This window comes from Cygnus olor, chromosome 5, assembly GCF_009769625.2.
Source record: "Cygnus olor isolate bCygOlo1 chromosome 5, bCygOlo1.pri.v2, whole genome shotgun sequence".
In the NCBI taxonomy this organism is placed as follows: Eukaryota; Metazoa; Chordata; class Aves; order Anseriformes; family Anatidae; genus Cygnus; species Cygnus olor.
In genome coordinates this window covers 30,653,988-30,670,883 of record NC_049173.1, presented here as the reverse complement: position 1 = coordinate 30,670,883, position 16,896 = coordinate 30,653,988, and the positions used below count along the sequence as shown (strand labels likewise).

The 16,896-nt window shown below is 64.2% G+C and overlaps 3 protein-coding genes across 9 annotated transcripts; 1 reads left to right on the top strand and 2 right to left on the bottom strand.

Annotated features, from left to right (window-relative positions):
* Nucleotides 1-88: 88 nt before the first annotated feature.
* MAX (MYC associated factor X) lies at nucleotides 89-3,552 on the bottom strand. Of its 2 annotated transcripts, none has more exons than XM_040560293.1 (5): nucleotides 3,394-3,552; nucleotides 3,205-3,231; nucleotides 1,598-1,705; nucleotides 1,066-1,195; nucleotides 89-983 (listed from the first exon to the last, which is right to left on the bottom strand). In XM_040560293.1, the coding sequence occupies exons 1-5, from the start codon at nucleotides 3,427-3,429 to the stop codon at nucleotides 796-798; spliced, it is 489 nt and encodes a 162-aa protein (XP_040416227.1). In that variant the 5' UTR covers nucleotides 3,430-3,552; the 3' UTR covers nucleotides 89-795. The 2 variants fall into 2 exon arrangements, with proteins under 2 accessions (XP_040416227.1, XP_040416228.1); XM_040560294.1 differs by having other exon boundaries at nucleotides 1,066-1,189; nucleotides 3,394-3,550.
* A 323-nt stretch (nucleotides 3,553-3,875) lies between these two features.
* On the bottom strand, nucleotides 3,876-8,823 carry UNC93B1 (unc-93 homolog B1, TLR signaling regulator). 5 transcript variants are annotated; one of them, XM_040560233.1, is made up of 12 exons: nucleotides 8,247-8,823; nucleotides 7,086-7,168; nucleotides 6,863-7,004; nucleotides 6,460-6,775; nucleotides 6,263-6,392; nucleotides 6,080-6,173; nucleotides 5,882-6,006; nucleotides 5,628-5,810; nucleotides 5,276-5,549; nucleotides 4,935-5,053; nucleotides 4,565-4,867; nucleotides 3,876-4,432 (listed from the first exon to the last, which is right to left on the bottom strand). In XM_040560233.1, exons 1-11 carry the CDS (start codon nucleotides 8,437-8,439, stop codon nucleotides 4,586-4,588), a joined length of 1,941 nt encoding a protein of 646 aa, XP_040416167.1. In that variant the 5' UTR covers nucleotides 8,440-8,823; the 3' UTR covers nucleotides 3,876-4,432; nucleotides 4,565-4,585. The 5 variants fall into 5 exon arrangements, with proteins under 5 accessions (XP_040416167.1, XP_040416166.1, XP_040416170.1 ...); XM_040560232.1 differs by having other exon boundaries at nucleotides 3,876-4,867; XM_040560236.1 differs by lacking the exon at nucleotides 8,247-8,823 and adding an exon at nucleotides 7,744-7,785 and having other exon boundaries at nucleotides 3,876-4,867.
* LOC121071686 (aldehyde dehydrogenase family 3 member B1-like) lies at nucleotides 8,822-16,713 on the top strand. Of its 2 annotated transcripts, XM_040560244.1 has the most exons (12): nucleotides 8,822-8,998; nucleotides 9,612-9,777; nucleotides 10,053-10,215; nucleotides 12,385-12,495; nucleotides 12,602-12,722; nucleotides 12,858-12,943; nucleotides 13,156-13,237; nucleotides 13,398-13,784; nucleotides 14,086-14,252; nucleotides 14,442-14,545; nucleotides 14,657-14,660; nucleotides 16,117-16,522. In XM_040560244.1, exons 2-12 carry the CDS (start codon nucleotides 9,650-9,652, stop codon nucleotides 16,300-16,302), a joined length of 1,539 nt encoding a protein of 512 aa, XP_040416178.1. In that variant the 5' UTR covers nucleotides 8,822-8,998; nucleotides 9,612-9,649; the 3' UTR covers nucleotides 16,303-16,522. The 2 variants fall into 2 exon arrangements, with proteins under 2 accessions (XP_040416178.1, XP_040416177.1); XM_040560243.1 differs by lacking the exon at nucleotides 14,657-14,660 and having other exon boundaries at nucleotides 14,442-14,541; nucleotides 16,110-16,713.
* The last annotated feature ends 183 nt before the right edge of the window (nucleotides 16,714-16,896 follow it).

Here is a 16,896-nt window from a genome sequence, read left to right as displayed (position 1 = left end):
CCCCGACCCCGCGCCGCCCCGGATGCGCAGGGAGCTGCTCCCCCCACCCCCCCCCCTGCAGCCCCAAGAACACGCGGCCACCACGGGGAAGGATAAAATAAGTTTTTTTGTTTTTATTATTTATAGTCTTATAGTAAAGGGAAGCCTTAACTTGCAAGACAACTCTGGGCAGTATGTACAACATACTTTAGATCCATGGAATGAACGGCGTTAAAAGGGGGACGGGGTCACCTACGGGGACAGTTCAGAAAATGACACAGAGGTGGGAGGGGGGCTCGGGGATGCGTGGGGGGGGAGGGGGGGGACGGGGAAGGACGCACACGCAGACCACCCAGCCCGAGCCCTGCAGCTCTGTGCCGTGGAGGGCGGTGGGCGCCGTCCCCGCGGCACGGCGGGGGGCCAGGTGGAATTGCACACGCAGAAAATAAATAGCGAGACCCCCCCCCCGGCGCTGGCCGGAGGGCAGGGGCCCCCGCAGGCGGGTGGGGGACGGGGGCCGCCCGTCTCCTGCACAGCCTCGCGCTCAGCTCTGGGCTGCAGTGGTCCCTGGGTATAAATAGAAATGCTCATATAAAATCGAAGAGGGGGGGGCGCGGAGAGGGGCTCGCTAGCGGCAGGGGGGCGGTGGGGGCATCTCCGTGCGGTCCCCAGGCCCCCCCAAGTCCGTCGGGGCGCGGGGGGGGCTGCGAGGCCGCAGTCCGAGAGCCCCGAGGAGAGAAGGACGAGTCCTTACGGGGCCGGCGGGCGGGCGCAGGCCCCGGCGCGAGGGTGGCAGTGGCGGCAGGGGGGGGCAGCCTAGCTGGCCTCCATGCGCAGCTTCTTCCTGCTCTGCGGCTCCTCGGGCTCCGAATCGGAGCTGGAGTCGGAGCCACCGTCGAAGGCGGAGATGGCGCTGCCCTTGGGGTTGGTGTAGAGGCTGTTGTCCGACGAGGGGTAGTTGGCCTGCAGCTGGGCGCTCGACCGGGCTTTCTCCAGGGCGCGCACTGCAAGGCAGGGCCGTGTTGTCACCCCGGGGGGGGGTGCCACCACGTCCCGTCCCCCCCCCCGGCACGCAGCCCCGCTCACCTTGCTGCTCCAGCAGCGCGTTTTGCCGCTTGAGGTCGTCGATGTCCTGCTGGTGCGTGTGGTTTTTCCGGCGCATGTACTGGATGTACTCTGTGGCTTTGTCCAGGATTTGGGCCCGGGATGCCTGTAGCAATAGTGGGAAGCGGCACGGGGCGAAATAAAGACCTCGGCTCCGCAGGGCTCCGCGGGCTCTCCTGCCGCAGCACCGGGGGCTTTGCCGCGTGGAACCACAGCAGGATCCCTCCCGCTCCTCTCGGGGACCCCACGCAGATCCCCAGGGGGTGGCCCCCCCGCAGGGGCCATGCTTTCAGGGCCGCCAGCACCCTCGTGGCTGCGTTGTCCTATTTCTGCCCTGGCCGTGCCATCGCCCTGCCTGTGCCAAACCCTTGGCCGGGTGACGTCGGGCCGGGCGAGGCAGGAGGAGGAAGCAAAGCTACCTGAGGGGGGCGGGGGGGGGAGCAGGGAGGGAAGCTGGAGCGAGCACCCAAAAACGCCGCCCCCCCCTGCCCCGCGTCGCGCTCCACAACCTCACCTTCTCTCCCTGCAGGGAGGGCACGGAGTCCCGCAGGCTGTGGAAGCTGTCCTTGATGTGGTCCCGCCGCTTGCGCTCCAGCGCGTTGTGGTGGGCTCGTTTGTCTGCCTGCGGGGGGGGGGACGGGACGACAGACAGACAGACAGACAGACGGACACAGCGTGTGACCCAGGGTCACGGGGTGCGTGCGGGGAGGGGTCACGGGGCCACCCCGGCAGCACTTTCGGTTTCCCCGTGGCACAGCCCGTGGGTGGCTTCCTGCTGCAGGGGGAAGCGCTGGAGCCTGCAGCGGAGCTGGGGGGCCCCGTCTGGGGGTGGCCCTAAAAGGGGGGCAGCAGCTTTGCCACCACCCCCCCTTCCCCCTTACCCTCAGGAAGAAAAAGGCACAAACCCCTCAAATCCCCCCTCAATGAGACACAGCTCCACCCCCCCCCCCCCCCCAAGCTGTGGCCCCACATCCCGTGCCCCCCCCCCCCCCCCCCCCCCAAAAAGAGCAAGCGTTGTCTGTCACAGCCCCCCCAAGCACAGCCACTTGTTGTGGGATCCCCTTAAAACAGACCCAGCCCCCCCCCCTCCCCAGGACACAAACCCCATGGGCGCCCTCCCCAGTCACCACCCAACAATCAGCGATCCCTGATCAAAACCCTCAGATCCCCCCTAAACACCCCAAACCCACTGCCCCACGGGCATCCCCCAGAACCATAACCCAACACAGCCTCCAGATCCCCCCCAATACAGCCCCCGGATCCCCTCAAATGCTCCCCCCAGATAACACAGCCCACAGGCTCCCCCAAACATCCCCCCAGATTCCCTCCCCCCCCCAAATAACGAAGCCCCCAAGATTCCCCCAAATACAGCCCTCAGATCCCCCCAAACACCTCCCCAAATAACAGCTCCAAGTTCCCCCCCAATTCCGGACCCCCCTCAGCCCCCCCAATAGCAGAACCCCCACATCCCTGTAACCACCCCCAGTCCGCTCCCCACCTCCCCAATACCACCCCCCACCCCCCTAATAGCACCCCCCCAATAGCAGACCCCCCCGAACTCCAACAGCAGAGCCCCCAGATCTCCCCCCCAAACACCCCCCAGGCCCCCCCCACCCCCAATAGCACTCCCCCAGACCCCCCCTCAATAGCAGATCCCCATAAACACCCCCCTAGATACTCCCACCCCCTGATACCACCCCTCCAGACCCCCCCCCAATATCAGAGACCCCAGATTCCCCCAAACACCCCCAGAACCCCCGACCCCCCCCCCAGGCCCCCCTAATACCTCCCAAGACCACTCCAAGCCCCCCCAGACCCTCCCAACCCCCCCAAGACCTCTTCAACCCCCCCCCCCAGGCCCCCCCATTACCCCCCCAGACCACTCCAACCCCCCCAGACCCCCCCCCCAATCCCTCCACAGATCCCTCCAACCCCCTTCAGGCCCCCCAAATCCCCCCCCAGCACCCCCCCAGACCCCCCAATACCTCCCCAGACTTCTCCAACCCCCCCCCCGGCCCCTTCAATCCCCCCCCCAAGCCCCTCCAATCCCCCCTCAGACCCCCTCAGCCCCCCCCAAATCCCACCCCCACAGCCCTCCACCCCCCCCCGTGCCCCCCGTACCGCGGACTGGAAGCGGGGCTGCTCCTCCTGAGGGGGCCGCAGGACGGGGGCGGGGGGGGGGGGGGGGGGGGTGCGCGGAAGGAGGCGGGGGGAGGGGGGGGGGGGGAGAGAAACCAAGCGTTACCGCTCCGCCGCCGCCACCCGGGCAGCGGCGGGGGGCACGGGGAAGGGGGGCGGCGGCGGACTCACGTCGCTCTCCACCTCGATGTCGTCGTTGTCGCTCATCGCTGCCGGCCGGAGAGCCGCGGGCCGCGCCGCCACAACAACAGCGCGCAGCGCGCCTGCGCCGCGCGTGACCGCCCGCCCGCCCGCGCGCGGGGCGTTGTGGGGCGGGGAGTTCGTAGGGGTAGCACGGGGATGGGAGGGGGCGGGGTGGGGGACTACAGCTCCCGGCGGGCAACGCGCGCAGCGCGTTGCCCGCCGGGAGCTGTAGTCCCCCGCCTCACAAGCGGTAGGCGAGCGGAAGCGCCGCGCCCGCTCCCTCATGGAGGGCGGTGGGGGCGCCGCGACGCGAAGGCAGCGAGAGGCGGCGCCGGGAGCGGCTTTGTGGGGCCGGGGGCCGGCGGGGGGCTCCGGGACGGCGTCCCGGGGGGGGGGGGCCGAGGGTGTCGGGGGGGTGCGAGGGTGAGGTGTGAGGGGTTTGGGATCTCTGAGGGATTTGGGATCTCTGAGGGGGTTTGGGATTTCTACGGGGGTTTGGGAGTTTTGCGGGGGTTTGGGAGTTTTGCAGGGATTTGGGATTTTTGCAGGGATTTGGGATTTCTGAGGGAGTTTGGGGTTTCTGAGGGGATTTGGGGTTTCTGCGGGGGATTTGGGATTTTTGCGGGCGATTTGGGATTTTTGCGGGGGATTTGGGATTTCTGCAGGTGGTTGGGACTTCCGGGGATTTGGGATGTCTCTGGGGATTTGGGCTTTCTGCAGGGATTTGGGATTTCTGTGAGGTTTGGGCATTCTGAGGGATTTGGGATTTTTGTGGGGCTTTGAGATGTCTGTGGGGATCGGGTATTCTGTGGAGATTTTGGGTCTGTTGGGGATTTGGGCTTTCTGAGGGGTTTGAGATGGCTGTGGGGATCTAGGATTTCCATGTGAATTTGGGTTTGCTGTGGGCATTTGGGATTTCTGTGGGGATTTGGGATTTTTGAGGGGTTTGGGATTTCTACAGGGATTTAGGATTCCCATGGGAATTTGGGCTTTCTGCGGGATTTAGGCTTTGCTGTGGGGATTTGGGATTTCTGCAGGGATTTAGGATTCCCATGGGAATTTGGGTTTTCTGCAGGACTTGGGCTCTGCTGTGAAGATTTGGGATTTCTGCAGGACTTGGGCTTTCTGCGGGATTTGGGCTTTGGCATGGGGGCTTGCGCTTTGCTGGCACAGGCCACGTCTAATCTGTTCCCTCCCCCTCGTCTTTCGGCAGCTCGTCCCTGCCATTGGCCTCGGCCGGGTGCCGGTCGTCGTCGTCGTCCTCGTGGCGGCTCGCCCCCTCACCCTCCGAAGCGGTTTCGTCGGAGTCGTCATCCTCCAGGTAGCGGTAGCCCTTCATCTTGTGGCGCGGGCGGGGGATGCGGGGCAGGCGGTAGGACACGCGCTGCGCCAGCTTGCGCTCCATCCACAGGTAGGAGCCGGCCGCCAGCCCCAGCGCCAGCAGCATGATGGAGAGCTTGGCCTGCGGGACAGCGGCGCTCAGCGGCCGGCCGGCCCCGAACAGCCCAGGATCTCCCGTCCCCGCTCACCTTCATGGGCAGCCCCGACCACAGGTACACGGCGAAGATGGCCAGCGCCTGCCACCAGTGGTAGATGGTGAAGACGAAGTCTTGGCGCTCTTTGTCCTCGTACAGCATGCCCAGGAGGACTGCGGGAGGAGACGGGCACGGGCCGTCAGTGTCCCTGTCCCGTGCCGGGGTCCCCTCTCCAGGCACTGCGGGTGCCCTGCTCTTTGCTCGTGGGCCCACAGAGCTGGGCACCGCCACGCCGAGGTGCCGGGGTACGCGAGGAGAGGACGTGTCGGGGAGCTGGGCACAACCTGGCCACACCAGGGGACACGAGGCTGCGCCGGCACCTTCCCGGTACTCACTGCTAATGCCGGTCTTGTTGAGGGCGCTGCCCATGCCCCAGAGCACGGCTATGGAGTAGAGCAGAGGTGCCTGCACCACATGCCGGGGCTCGGGCGCCCAGCAGAAGAGCGTCACCAGGATGGCGGCGTGGACGAAGGCTCCGGCCAGCAGCGGGCACTGCCGCCGCAGGCGCAGCGTGCAGAGTGCCAGGCTGGAGCAGGCGGAGGCGGAGAAGCCGTAGGCCATGAGGAGGTATGCCAACTTCTCCAGCCCCAGGGCGCACACGCCGTAGTTCTGCAGTGAGGACAGGCTCAGCGTCGCCCGGCCGCGCCGTCCCCCCGCCGCCACCCCGATCCCGTCCCCGCGCCATACCAGGGAGAAGCCGGTGCAGACGAAGAGCACCTCGAAGCCGCTGTAGATGAAGAAGGGGAGGAGGTGGCGGAGGCGGTAGTCCCGCATGTGCTTGAAGGGCAGCTGGAAGATGTTCCCCCAGCCGATGCTGCGCAGGTCGATCTCCTCGGTGGGCCGGTAGGCCGAGCCGCACAGCAGCAGGACCTGATCGTGGCAGCAGCAGCCGGTGAGGCACCGGTGGCCGCCCAGCCCCTCCCGCCCGGCCCCACACTCACCACCAGCATGGCGAGGAAGGCGGCCGCCATCAGGGCGCTCTCCACGATGATGAGGTTGACGCTGCGGGGCAGGCTGTGCAGCACCGTCTTGTTGAAGCCGGGCAGCGTGCCGTGGCTCAGCGTCCCTGCGGGGTGCACGCCGCGGTTCAGCACCCACCGGGACAGCGCCCGCCGCCCCGCACCACCTTCTGCACTCACCACAGTGCTTCACCCCATATAGCGTGTGGTTGAGCTGGTACAGGTAGTTGTTGAGGAAGAAGAGCATGGGCATCTGTGCGCAGACGAAGCTCAGCTGCGGGACACGGAGCAGGGGGGTGCTCAGCCTTGAGCTGTCCCCTGTGTCCCCTCCCGGTCCCCACCGTGCACCCCGCTGGCCCTCACGTGGAAGCAGGCGTAGAAGATGGTCTGGAAGATGACGATGTAGGTGCTGCAGGCGCCCCGCGGTGCTTGCCGCTGCTCCTGCACGTGCTCCTCCTTGTAGTTGGCGTACTCGTAGTACTTCTGCGCCATCCTGCAGTGGGACGCGGCGGTCAGCCCGCCCACCGATCCCCCCTGCCCGCCCGCTCCCCGCTGCCTACCGTGTGATGTAGTGGCCCATGGAGGCCCAGAGGGGCACGATGGCCACCCCGATGGCCACGGCGGAGGGCACCAGCGTGAAGTAGCGCTCCCAGTAGTTGCTGGAGACGAAGAGGGCGTAGATCCCCACGGCCAGGAACATGGTCCACTTGGTGCCGAAGAAGCGGATGAGGACGGGCGTGTAGAGCAGCGCCGCCACCGGCGTGACGTTGATGCCCATCAGCACCTTGCGGTCGATGTCCTCCAGCTCCATGTTGCTGTACTTCACCTCCCGGTAGGTCTCGTCGTAGTGCAGGATGAGCTGCATCTGCAGCAGGCCTGGGGGGGCCCCAAGCAGCCGTCACACCGCTGCCCCACCACCAAGGGGATTGTCCCCGGGGGGTCCCCAAGGGGCCGGGGCCGTACCCAGGTAGACGCCGTAGGTGAGCGTGGCGGCCAGGCTGGCGGCCAGCACGTTCTTCACCACGCCGAGGCGCTTGCGGCGGAAGTACTTCTGCTCCTCCTCCTCCTCGTTGTAGTCGGGGTGCGTCCCCACCACGTCGTCCAGCTGCGGGCACCCCCCGGTCAGCCCTTGGGGTGCCTCCACTAGTGGGGAGCCCCCCCTTGGCCTCGTGTGCCCCCCCCTCACCTGCATCTCGGCGCCCAGCCCCTCGCCTGCTGCCAACTTGGCCGCATCCTGGCAGCAGCTGGGCTCTTCCTCCATCGCTGCGTCTGTGGGGCTGACTGGGGGTGTCAGGGGGGTGCTCCATGTGTCCCGCACCCCAAAATCCTGCACTTGTGCCTGGCACCCCAAAACCATGCACTGCTTGTGTCCTGCATCCCCAGACCCTGCACCCACGTGCTTTGCACCCCCACATCCAGCACCCCTACGCTGGCACCCCTGTGCCCTGCACCCCTAAACCATGTGCCCACTCTGTCTCCACACAGTGCACCCCCAAACCCCACACCCTTGTGCCGGGCACCCCCAGGTCCTGCACCCCCAGCCATTGCACCCTGCACCCCCAAACCCTGCACCCTTTCACTGGGCACCCCCAGACCCGGCACCCCCAAACCCTGCACCCATTCTTTCTCCATCCTCACACTATGCACCCCAAAACCCAGCGCCCCCAGACCCGGTGCCCCCAAACCCTGCACCCTGCATCCCCGAACCCTGCGCCCATTCTTTCTCCATCTTCACGCCGTGCGCCCCCAAACCCCGCACCCTCGTGACCCGCACCCCCAGGCCCTGCACTCAGCACCCCAAGCCCCGCACCCCGTGCCCCCAGCCCCGTACCCCCGGTACCGACACCCCGGACCCGCCGCCGCGCTCGGGCCGGCCGGGGCGGAGCCGCCGCCGCTTCCTCTTTCGGACGGGGCGGGCGGGACCGGGGGCGTTTAAAGGAGCCGCACCGGGACCCCCCCCGCGCCCCCAAACCTGCCCCTGCTGCCCCCCCTTTTCCCCCAACGCCCCCAAGACCCGCAGGGTCCCTTCCTCCGCGGCCCCGATTTGGGGCGATGGCTGGGGGTGCAGCCCTGCACTCTGCCCCCCACCCCAAATTCGGGTGCCCACGACCCCCCAGCACCTCCCAGGACACCCAGCCCTCTCTGCCTGGGTCTGTGGGTGCAGAGCTGGACCCCCCCTGTTTTTTCCATCCCCTGGGGGCCACGCAGAGTGTCCCCACCCTGGGCACGTCCCAACTCGGGGTGCGGGGCCCTGGGGCGCACCCAGGTGCCACGAACCCCGATGTCCCTGCAGGTGTCCCCGGCAGGCGGGCGGCTGCCAGCACCCCCACACCGCCCCGCTGCTCACCGGGAGGGGGGCACGGGCCGGGAGGGTCCCGCAGCGAGGTGGGGGCACCTCCATCACGGCACCGGTTTGGGGTGAATCTGTGCTCCCTTTGGGGTTTGTGCTCCCCGGGATCTGGGGAGCATCGCCGTGGGGCTGAGCACGGCGCAGCGCATGGGGCAGGGCTGCTGCCTTCCTGTTTACGAAGCGGGGTCATTAATTAGGGTGTGCGGGGAGTCGGTGGAGGGGAGGCAGGCGTGGGGCGAGCTCACCCCAGTGGCGATGGGATGGCAGCGGGCAGCCCTATGGACGGGGTCAGGGGCTGGCTGGTGGCGTGTCCCCGTGGGGTCCCCTTGGGTCGGGGTGGCCCTAGGGGACAGGATGAGCGGTGTCAGTGGGTCAGGGCGATGCTGGGGAGCAGGGTGAGGGGTGCCTGTGGGGTGCTGTGGGTCAGGGTGGCTCTGGGGCACAGGGTGAATGGTTTCTGTGGGGTGTGTGTGGGTCAGGGCTGACAATAGTGGTTTGGGGGCAGCAGGGCTTCCCCAGCCCCACTGTCCCATGGGGGAGATCCCATCCCGGGCCTCATCCCCACTGCCAGCCCCACGGAGGCGGGGTGCTGTCTCCCCACTGCCTGCCCCACGGAGGCGGGGCGCTGTCCTGCCCGCCCCCGGCCATGGGGCCAGGCCACCTGCCCCACAGCATTTAGGAGGGACGCCCCAAGCCTCGGCAGTGCCAGCCCGGCCTCGCGCTCCTCTCGCCACCGCTCAGCCCCACAGGTAGGTGCCTCCGGGCTCCCTGCGCAGCGCTCGGCTGCCCCACAGCCAGGCTTCGCTGTGAGGCACCCCACTGGGGGGGTTCACCTGAGGAAGGGTGGGTGCATCGGCATGGATTGGGGCACTGGGAGCAGATGTAGGGCTGCGGCTCCGCGCCCCGTGTCTGGGCACATCTTCATGCGATGCCGTGCCCAAAGGCGTGCTGGGGCAGTACCGCTGCTGCCTCACGCCCGGGTCCGTGGGGATCCCTTTGGGGCAGCCTGGGATGCTGCCTCGCATCGGGGGCTCTGTGCATCCCAGGGTGACCCCGTGTCGGCGGGGCAGGCCCGTGGCCGGAGGCTGGCAGCTGCTTGGGCGCGTGAGGACGGCCCGGGAATCCCAAGCATCTCCTGCTGGGCGCACTGGGGCCTCCGGCTGCTGCTGGGCTGAGTCACGCCACAGCCGGGACGGCCTCGAGCATCCAAGCCGCAGTCAGAGGTGCTGCGGGCCGGCACGGGCACGGTGCCTCACTGCAGGTGGCTTCTGGGGTCACGCCGGCATCTCCGGTGTTCCCCGCAGTGGGGTGGGCGCAGACCCCAGCTGCCTGCACCGTAACTGGTCCCGCATCTCTCTCCAGGGCCCGTGGAGACCGGCAGCTCCTTCCTACAGCCCAGCATGCAGCAGCCCCACGAGCCCCCCGTGCAGCAGCCCCCCGGCTGTGGCAAGCTCATCCCCGTGGGCGGCAACGCCGGTGGGTGCGCCGGTGCCATCCCGAAGGGACCGGTGATCTGCAGCACCGTGTGGTGAGAGCGAGGGGCTGGGGGCAGCAGGGAGGTGGGCAGGGGGTGCTGTGGCGGTGCCGGTGGGGCACTGGGGACAAATTCGGGGAGCCACAATGGGGTCCTGGGGAGCAGGGGCTTGGGGACAAGGTGAGCAGGAGGAGCCCCAGCTCCTGGCACCGAGGGGAAGGCCCGGGTGGTGTGGGATGATGCTGGGACATGGAGCTCCTGTCCCTCGTCACCCGGACCACCGGGGTTAAGAGCAGGGCCGGGTCCCTCTGACGCTTGCATCCCTGCAGCGGGAACCCCTACGCGGGGCTGGTGAGCCACCTGCGGGCAGCCTGGCTTTCGGGGAAGACGCGGCCCTTGGAGTACCGCTTGGCGCAGCTGGAGGCCCTGGGCCGCTTCCTGGAGGAGAAGAAGCAGGACATCCTGGAGGCCACCGCCTTGGACATGGGCAAGGTGAGAGGAGCTGGCAGCTGGGCGCTGCGGTTGCCTCGTCAGGGTCTCACAAACCCCCTTCTCTGGGTCTTGTATCCTCCTGGGTGCAGGTGTGGGGCTCTGGGCATTGGAGTCCCCTTGATAGGCTCTTGCATCCCCCATGGTGTGCTGCGGGCTGGCACGGGGCACCCATAGGTGCTGGGTCCCCGCAGAGCTCTCTGTAGCTGGGATTAGCCGGAGCTCACGAGGGGCCACACTGCTGGATGGGCTCAGTGTCACTCGCCCTGTCCCTGTCCCCCGTGTTGGCCAGTGCCAGGTGGGAGCCTCGGCATTACCGAGCTTCCCCTGGCATCTGCCACAAGCGCCGTGCCCCAAGTGGCCTCGCAGAGGCCCAGGTGCGGAGGCTGTGTCCCGGGGAGCTCCTCGCTGGCCCGGTCGCAGCCGGGATTACCGGCGTTGTGCAACGTGCTGGCCTTGCACATTCCTCCTGCGTGTCAGCGGCACGGTGCCGTGGCACGGGCAGGGACCTGATGTGGCTCTGGGGATTGCGGCACCCCAAGATCTCTCAGATGATCTGTCGAGGAAGCAGGGAGCCTCCCCACCAGGGACAAATGTATTCTCTGCTCAGTGCTTCAGGACCCTTTTCTCGCTTCTTCCTTTCTTGACGTGTCGTGCAGCTCAACAGTCACCTGCTTGCTTTGGTCACGCGGTGTTAGGAAAGGTTTTCCTTGGGGTGTTTTGCCCCGGCGCAGCGTAACTGGGCTTATCTGGCTGTGGCAGCGCTTGGCTCATCGGGGCCACATCTGTGCACACATCAGTGCGGTGGCTGTGCCCGCCCGAAATCTCCCAGGGCTCCTAATTGCCTTGTTTGTTTGGGGTGAGAACCTTCTGCTTCAGCCAGGGGTAGATATGCATCGGCACTCGAAGTGCGTCGTTCACCTCTCCTAATTGTATGTAATTAGAGCCGGTTGTCTAGTAATACGCTTGTTATGCAGGCAGGCCTTCATAGCTAGATGGACAATTCATCTGCTCTTACGCACCGAGGTGGGTGCCTCGCCCCCAGGGATGCCGGTTTCTCTCCGCTGATGATCGAAGGCACCTGGGTGACCTCAGACTTAATGTCCCATCACACAGCCACCCTTCGTGTCCCACCAAAACCCTCAATGGCCCCATCTTCACCAGCGATTTCCTCATCCTCCCAGTGCTGTAACCGGCTGCCTGCACTGAGAGCAGCCCCGTTGCTTTGCCGGAGGTCCGATGTGCCTGCCGGGCACGTGTCGAGGAGCTTGGGAGCTGCTGGGGACCCGAAGGTCCCTCGAGTGGGGCTTGGTGGTGGAGCCTCCTGGGAGCATCAGAGTTCGGGGGCTTTGCAGACTCGCCTTAATAGCGCAAAGAGCTTCTCTCTCCAGGGCGATGGGGTATTCCCGACCCTGCCAAACTCACTTCTGGTGTCTTCGTGCTTTTCCCCCAAGAGCGGGCCTTGGCCGTGCTGCTGTGCCACGGTTATGTCAGCGGAGAGGACTCGTGCGCAGGAAATGCCTCCACAGCCCCTGCGATTCTGGCTCTGACGCCCAGCCCGCACGCCGCTCCCGAGTCATGGTCAATTTAGTCACTGCCTGTTGGGACGGTTTATCTCGCAGAAACCTGCTGGGTTTGTTTAATTCCCCGCACCTTGCCCAACCTGCCTGTCCCAGCCGTGTGCTGGCTCGGCGCAGCAGCCCCGGGAGCTGCGGGGATTTTTCTGCCTGGTGGCGTTGGGCCGAGCTCCGTCCCGCGGGGCGGTCACGAGGTGCTTGCTCTTCTTCGTGTTGCTGTTTGAACAAAGCGAGCTCTTTGAGGCCAGCTCTTGTGCGTGGGCTGTGGAAGGAGGCGCTGGGCTCTGCTTCCAGCTCCTGTGCCCGAGTGGTCAGCGTGCAGTGACTTGCGGCCACAAGGGCAAAGGCACCAGTACAAGAACACAGTGTGGTCCAAAATACATATATTTTTTTTTCCTCTGGCCAAATACCTGTTTTCATAAAATTTCAGTGACTGTGATGTTCCCCAGTGGCTGCAGGAGATAATGGCTATTTCTGCTTAATAGCTTCTTCTGCTCTGCCCTTCGTGGGCAGACGGGGGGGCAGATGTCTCCTGTGGGTGGGGAGGAGATGGGGTTGGTGTTGGGGTGACACTTATGGTGATGTCTGTCCCCAGCCATCCTTTGAGGCCTATTTCACTGAGATCCTCCTCTGCAAGAACGAGCTCAACAACACCCTTAACAACCTGTCCCACTGGATGAAGGACGAGTACGTGGACAAGAACCTGGTAGGGCAGAAGCTCCGGGCTGACCTGGGAAGGGAAGAGGGGGAGACAAAATGAAAAGGGGCAGAGCGGGTTCGGGAATGGCACTGAGGTGGGGCTTTTCTTGCAGGTGATGCAGCTGGACTCGGCCTTCATCCGCAGGGACCCCTATGGGGTGGTGCTCATCATCGCGCCCTGGAACTACCCCATCCACCTCTTCCTGGTGCCCCTCATCGGGGCCATCGCTGCCGGTGAGGCTCGGCTGCATGGAGCCAGATCTGTCTCCTGCCCCAGGATGCAGGCAGCGCCCAGGCACCAGCAGGGGGACCTGGTCTGGGGTGCCAGGACCATGTCACTGCCCTGATGTCCTGTCCCTCTCCCTGCAGGGAATTGTGTAGTTGTCAAACCCTCAGAGATAGCCAAGAACACCGAGAGGCTTGTCGCCGAAATGCTGACCTGCTACTTGGACAGTGTAAGAAGCTCTCCCTGTCCCTGTCCCGTGGCTGGGGCATTCCCACCCCTTGCTCACACTGAGCTGTGCCCTGTGCCTCCTTGGCAATGTGGCTCCTTCCTCTGTGCTCAGCCAGTGGCCATGGGCCAGCAGCCCGGGGTGCTGTTAGCGGGGATGGGGATAGAGTGACCTGGGCAGGTGCTGACAGGGGGACCCTTCCTCTTACACCGCAGGACTGCTTCGCCGTGGTGACCGCGGGCGTGCAGGAGACCACCAGGCTGCTGGAGAACAAGTTTGACTACATCTTCTTCACTGGTACGTCCCTAGAGCCAAAGCCTCAGTCTGGGACCTGATGAAGGACCTGGGGTGAGGGTCTGGCAGGGCTTGATGCACTTTCCCCTGGAGTACCACATCCCAGAGCCAGGGTGAAGCATGGTGGAATCCCCACTGTGATGCATCCCCTTGTGGCCCGCAGGCAGCCCCTCCGTAGGCAGGATCGTGATGACAGCTGCTGCCAAGCACCTGACACCGGTGACGCTGGAGCTGGGGGGCAAGAACCCCTGCTACGTGTCCGACACCTGCGACGTGCAGAACGTGGCCCGGCGGGTGGCCTGGGGACGCTTCTTCAATGCGGGGCAGACCTGCATCGCGCCCGACTACATCCTGTGCAGCGTGGAGATGCAGGACAAGCTGATGCCCGCCCTGCGCGAGGCCATCACCGAATATTTTGGCCCCAACCCGCAGGAGTCCCCCGACTTTGCCCGCATCGTGGGGGACAAGCAGTTCCGCCGCGTGCGGGCGCTGCTGTGCAGCGGGCGCGTGGCCATCGGGGGACAGACGGACGAGAAGGAGCGCTACATCGGTGAGGGCGCCTGAGCGTGGTTTGTCATGTGGGGAGCGAAGAAGTGCCTGGCATGGGGATGTGAGATGGGGAACCAGAGATATGGTGCAAGCCACGACTGCGGGGAAGGCTCTGCAGCTGCCTTTAGGCAGAGACGCAGGGAGATCGTGGAGGGCTCAAAGCTGCAGTCTGCAAGGGATGCATAGCATCTTCTCCTGGGGAAAGGAATCTGTGAAGCAGCAGGTCCCTGGTGAGCCCGGGGCTTGTGTGAGCGCCTGTGCCTGTGCAGTGGGTGATGCATTGCTTTAACCCTTCTCCACAGCCCCCACAGTGCTGGCAGACGTGCAGCCCTCTGATCCTGCCATGCAGGAGGAGATCTTTGGGCCCATCCTGCCCATCGTCGTCGTGGCCAACATGGACGAAGCCATTGACTTCATCAACGCGCGGCCCCGGCCGCTGGCCGTCTACGCCTTCTCCTGTGACAGCAAGGTGCGTGCGGTCCACGGAGCCTAAAAGGGACTGAAGGAAATGGGGCAGCAGGGCTGGTGCCCACCCCGCTGACGCCCTGGGGCATGCTCTGGGCACCCTGGCCTGGGGGAAGAGTTGGCTGATGTCTGAGGAGCGCTGCCACCGAGCCAGCAGACCACAGTCACATCCCCTTCTCCCTTCCCCTCCCAGGTGGTGAACCAGGTGCTGGAAAGAACGAGCAGCGGCACCTTCTGCGGCAACGACACCCTGATGCAAGTGACACTGACCTCACTGCCTTTCGGTGGCATTGGTAGGTCCAGAGCCCCCAACCTGCCTGCCTGAGGCAGATGTGACCGGGCCCCTGGTTTGTCCCACCAGAAGCCTTTTGCTTTGCTGCGCTGGGGCTGAGCCCTGGGGCTTTGCAGCTCTGTTTGTGCTGAGCACGTGTGGAGCACCGCAAGGTTTCTTCTCTCTGTGGCTGCTGGCCCAAGCAGCGTTCCACAGTGTGTCAGGGGAAATGCCTCATGTAAAATGTAGGGAAGTTTGTACCACTTGGGTATTTCCTTGGTATTTCTGAGCAGCAATGTGAGCAATTTTTGACATTTGTCAAATGCAGGCAATGTGAGTGGATTTTGTGCCTTCTCTGCTTGGGCTTACTTGGGAGCTCCTCAGGCGCTGCTGTCTTTGGTCAGTCCATCACTGCTCCTTGTCTGGCATCATTGTGCTTCTTGGGTAGGCGAGCTTTCCTCCTGCAGGCAGCGTGGTGCTGGATCGGAGCCCTTAACATCACTCAGGAGCAGGCTTATACTTTCATTCTGCATTTTAAGACTAAGTATTAAGAGTAAAACACTTACGAATGTCAGGGAAATCTGCCTGTGGTAATGTGGAGATCCTCCTCAGCCAAGAGGAAGAAGTACCTGCTTTTCAGTGTCCTTATATGAACACAACAATTGTTTTTTCAGGTAAAAAGTGAGGTCTCCTGAGCACTGGGTCCTGGTTGTGGCATTGCCTACAGTGAGATGTCCAGGGGAGAGCAGCACAGGAATACAGGAAGAATTTGATGATGCTTCCCCAGAATACTTTCCTGATCTCGTGGTCTCTTCCCTAGAATATTCTCTGGAGATTATTGTGGGGAAGAAACTCCACGTGCTCAGCATCTCTGTCAGAGCTGACAGCTGATTCAGACATAATAAGATGCCGAGACAGGAAAGCAGAATTAATTCCTTACCTGACTGTGGATCAGGGAACAATTGTTGGTGGTTCCTGTGCCGTAACTTATCTTTATGGAAATGATTCAGAGAAACGGCCTCAAATTATCAGGTGGAGGGCCTGAAGTCATCAGGGTGAGATGGCATCTGCCAAAGCTTCCGCAGTAACCTGGCTGTGAAGTCACTGGGCTATTAGCCGTGACGTGCAGCCTCAAGCTTAAATCAGCCACAAGAATCAGGGTAACCAGCATTGCCAATGCGCTGCCGATTTTAAGAGCTCCAGGAATTGGCTGACCTTCGTTCCAGGCAGGGTGGTGGCCCCTAGCCGTGGGTACATGCGGTAAGGCACCGCTGAGGTTGCAGAGGGAAATCAGGCCTCGTAGACCCAGCAGAGCTTTGTGAAGAGCCTGTGACCACGTAGCAAGCGGAGACCAGTCACAGTGATGCACGTGGAACTCCAAGCAGTGGTGAGCTGCAGGGATTATCTGGCACTGTGTGACTGAGGAGCCGTAGAGCTCGACAAGGAACAGGGAAGGGCAAGAGGTCCTGCACCGCGTCGGCCATCGCCTGGCAGCAGGAGATTTCCATGAGAAAAGCCTGCAGCCCTGTGGGTCAGGGTGGGCAGGAGGAGAGTCCTGTAGGAAGTCTGGACCTGTGCTCTCTGTTGCAGGTAACAGTGGCTTGGGGAATACCATGGCAAGTTCACCTTCGACACCTTCTCTCAGCACCGCGGCTGCCTGCACCGCAACATGGGCCTGGAGGCCATCAACAGCCTGCGCTACCCGCCCTACAACCAGCAGAAGCTGGGGCTGATGACGGCCACCTTTGAGATCAAGCGCAAGGGCATGTGCACCCTGCTCTGAGGAGTGCCCCGCGCCGCTCATGGACTGACCGGGCTGGGGATGCGTGGCTGGGGCCTGCAGAGTGAAACCCCCTTTGTCTGCACCGCTCCCTCTGTCCCGTGCCACATCCTTTGCCTCACTGCCACCCAGATGTGTGTTGGACAGCAGGGACAGACCCCTCCTGCACATTCACTCCTGCCCAGCTTCCTCTGCTCTGGACCGTGTGCCGTGATATAGCTGAAATGTCAAAAATTTCTTGTTCTCACCCCAGACTTCTCTTCTTGGCAGAGAAGCAGCCCCCTGGATGTTGAGAGCCAGCAGTTAGCCCCATCTCTCGTTAGATGACCCTTTCCGTCCCTGTGAACCTTGCTCTCCTGACAGCTGTTGCTTTTTCCTCTGTGTAACTCTGCTTTAGTAAAGACTTTGCATTGAGTTCTGCGGCCTCACAGAAGGAGGCCTGGTGCCTCCTTCACCTGCCTGGGGGTGCAGGGAGTGGGAGGAGACGAGACGAAAATACGGTCGCGGGGTTAACCCTGCGCCCCTGCCCAGCCCCCGGACACCCTATTGTGTCCCCGGGTGTCCCCATGCCCCTGATGGGGACCCTTACTCGTGACA